The sequence below is a fragment of the Limulus polyphemus genome, unplaced genomic scaffold (genome assembly GCF_000517525.1).
Source record: "Limulus polyphemus unplaced genomic scaffold, Limulus_polyphemus-2.1.2 Scaffold16141, whole genome shotgun sequence".
Lineage (NCBI taxonomy): Eukaryota > Metazoa > Arthropoda > Merostomata > Xiphosura > Limulidae > Limulus > Limulus polyphemus.
The window spans coordinates 1-3,220 of NW_013681751.1; the positions used below are offsets into that span (position 1 = coordinate 1).

General features: G+C 35.0%; 1 protein-coding gene across 1 annotated transcript; it reads right to left on the minus strand.

Annotated features, from left to right (window-relative positions):
* Positions 1 to 15: 15 nt before the first annotated feature.
* LOC111084300 (keratin-associated protein 19-2-like) lies at positions 16 to 2,054 on the minus strand. Its single transcript, XM_022381054.1, has 3 exons — positions 2,006 to 2,054; positions 1,718 to 1,907; positions 16 to 401 (listed from the first exon to the last, which is right to left on the minus strand). Exons 2-3 carry the CDS (start codon positions 1,894 to 1,896, stop codon positions 206 to 208), a joined length of 375 nt encoding a protein of 124 aa, XP_022236762.1. The 5' UTR covers positions 1,897 to 1,907; positions 2,006 to 2,054; the 3' UTR covers positions 16 to 205.
* Between the last annotated feature and the right edge of the window lie 1,166 nt (positions 2,055 to 3,220).

A 3,220-nucleotide genomic window follows, 5' to 3' on the forward strand; every position in this document is an offset into this window, starting at 1 on the left:
ATGTATAACTGATAATTCTTTACTACACAGATATTTTATTACCTTTCACTATAATATACAATATCAATCCCACAGTTTGAATATATGTACATAGATGTAAAACACAATAATATGAACAAACGAAAGTTAGTTTTAGGATTACCATACATTGAAATGATATACAGGTTTGTAAAAAATTGTTATGCCTATGATTTGATGTTAACTTCTACCACCATCCACCATAACCGCCACCAAGGCCGTAGCCACCATAACCGCCGTAACTCCCTCCGAGATAGCCGCCGTAACCGCCACCAAGGCCGTAACCGCCACCATGACCGTAGCCACCGTAACCGCCACCATGACCGTAGCCACCGTAACCGCCACCATAGCCGTAGTGATCGTAGCTGGAATAACTGCCTGTCCTGTAACCATAAAATACATAACCAGTTTTAATCGTTTCTCTTAAATCTTACAACCAGTTTTAATATATTTTCTTAATTCGTATATAACCAGTTTTAATCGCTTCTCTAAGTTCGTAGATAACCAGTTTTAATCGCTTCTCTAAGTTCGTGGGTAACCAGTTTTAATCGCTTCTCTAAGTTCGTAGGTAACCAGTTTTAATCGCTTCTCTAAGTTCGTAGATAACCAGTTTTAATCGCTTCTCTAAATTCGTGGGTAACCTGTTTTAATCACTTCTCTAAGTTCGTAGATAACCAGTTTTAATCGCTTCTCTAAGTTCGTAGATAACCTGTTTTAATCACTTCTCTAAGTTCGTAGATAACCAGTTTTAATGACTTTTCTTGATTCATTTTTTATCACGCGTTATTTTTTTTCTGAAACTCGCTCATTTCTATCCCTTTTAAACCCTTATTGTTTAACTGTCACGTTGAAACGACAATAGAATTAAGTTCTAAGATGTGCCACCAGAGGTACCTGAAACAGAAAAACTTGTCCTGGCAACGTTTAGTTCATTAGCTATACATAAATTTTGAAAACAAATAGTCGTAATTTTAGGTTGTTATTCACAAAAATTATTTTATTTTTAATTAAGCCTTAGTTTATGACGAGGTTGTTTATTTGAAACTATAAAGAACAGGTGTTTTAGTAGTGCAGGGATTATACTTCAAATTGTGGAAAATAAATTGGTAACGTTCCATTTTTTCTTGTTTTCCATACCTAAGTCATTGATAGTTCCCCTATACGATCATAGGGCTCTAAATACGGAAAGCTGGCGAAGCAACGACGCCATTAGGCCTAATAATAGTGATGAAACAAACATTCGTGTATTGTATTGCACATAAAACATTTCGGTTGGTTTGTATTCTGCCGAACTGACGAGTTCTGGTATCATACGAAAGGTTTCCTCGGCAGCGACAGAATATAGACTTAATAGTCATAATCCATAATGGATTAAGAAAGGGAACTGGTAAATAAACTTATCTGTTTGATTTTCAACAGGAAAATTTGGCCTAAGAATTAACACTTGCACGTTTCGAAAATAACACGTTTTGAAACTTGATTGTGCGTTCCAATATAAATAAAACATTAGATAATTCAATATAATAATACGTACAATACATACATTTAATAGATTTCTAAGGGCAACATTTAATAGATTTCTAAGGGCAACATTTAATAGATTTCTAAGGGCAACATTTAATTGATTTCTAAGGGCAACATTTAATTGATGAACTTCATAGAAGATAAACTTATAATTAACTAAGATAAACAAACTTACGATATTGGCAGTGGGATGGGTATTGGGAGTGGGAGTGGGATCACGCTTTTGCCGCCACCGCCTGCTGCCCCAAGTAGGAGCAGTGGTAGTAGTTTCTTCAACTTGCCTGCTTCTGTTTGGTGGACGTATGCACTGAGCAGTACACAAGACGATATAAACACTAGGGAAATCAGCTTCATGTTTCTTTTTTCTGAAAATAACAAGATAGGTTTTGGTTTTGTTTACTTTAGCCTAAAACACGTAAAGAACACAAACACTAGTAACATTTCACTTGTTTCATCAGCTCACCAGTGCTGGATTTCTTGTTTAGTTTAGATGCTAAGTTGACGCTAGGAAGTTAATAAACATTAATGTCTAAAGAATTTTCGGATAAGGATAAAAAAATTAAACCATCGTTTGTGGAAAATCAGAAATCTTAAACAGTGCTAGCGTTTCTGAAGTTCAAAACAAATAAATACATTACAATACAAGAAAGGAGATTACACGTCTCTGGAGACGCTCGCGCAATCAAGTTTCTTGTAATATAATTCTAAGGTATCTTCCCTTAGTGTTGCTAGGTTTAAAACATTACAGTAAAGATGAAAATTCTTGTCTAATACTCCTTTGAATCTCTATACCTCAATAATCGGCTTTCCAAGATCAGAAGTGTCTGTAGCAACGCCCCCCGTTCGTTTCCATTTATATACGATTCGATTTCAACTTTAACACGTAGACAAGAAGAATTAGTTCAAAAATGTTCAAAAAGTTACCCCCTTTCCCCCATAATCCAGATTCCTTGATGTCAACTTTTGTCCAATTGGATAGAAAAAGTGAGGAATACTTTCTAGGCTTTGATCACGTTCACGTGACTCATACCGACTGTTACAAGCGTAAGGATAATAATAATAATAGGATGTCGGAAGTGACGTAACACATGCACGCGCTAAGCTGACACTAATGCAGACGATCGACAACGTTGTTTTTTTTTTTTTGCAGCTTTAGGAGAAGGTGGAGTACAAGAAAAAAAAAACAATAAATGTTCGGCTGCACTCTAAATTTGCTTTCTGGTCATATCCTGAATGAACAGTATCTAGGTCAACAAAAACTTATTTCCTCTTAGGGTTAGCTAATCATTACTGAAGAATTGGCAGACAAAGAAAGGACGTGATAATTTATACTTCGTTTCGGTAAACTTTTGTTTCTATTTTCTTTATCTTCGCGTGGAAATCTTCCATGATTTTATGTTACATTTGTGTTTATTCATGGTACGGTTTTCTTTTAACAAAAACGGTATAAACCCGTGAAGATAACTGAAATGTATTTAATCTATGACTCGAATCGTTCTAACACATTGTTGTCAAGGGTAACATCCAAATATCAACTGAAATTTATCACTAACTTATAACACATTGTTGTCAAGGGTAACATCCAAATATCAACTGAAATTTATCACTAACTTATAACACATTGTTGTCAAGGGTAATATCCAAATATCAACTGAAATTTATCACTAAGATCTAACAC

Bases quoted from the DNA above. Each gene is read 5' to 3' on its own strand.
- LOC111084300 (XM_022381054.1), bottom strand. From the start codon at position 1,896: ATGAAGCTGATTTCCCTAGTGTTTATATCGTCTTGTGTACTGCTCAGT. The intron at 402-1,717 runs GTAAGTTTGTTT...TTATGGTTACAG, and splicing joins CCCATCCCACTGCCAATATC to GACAGGCAGTTATTCCAGCT.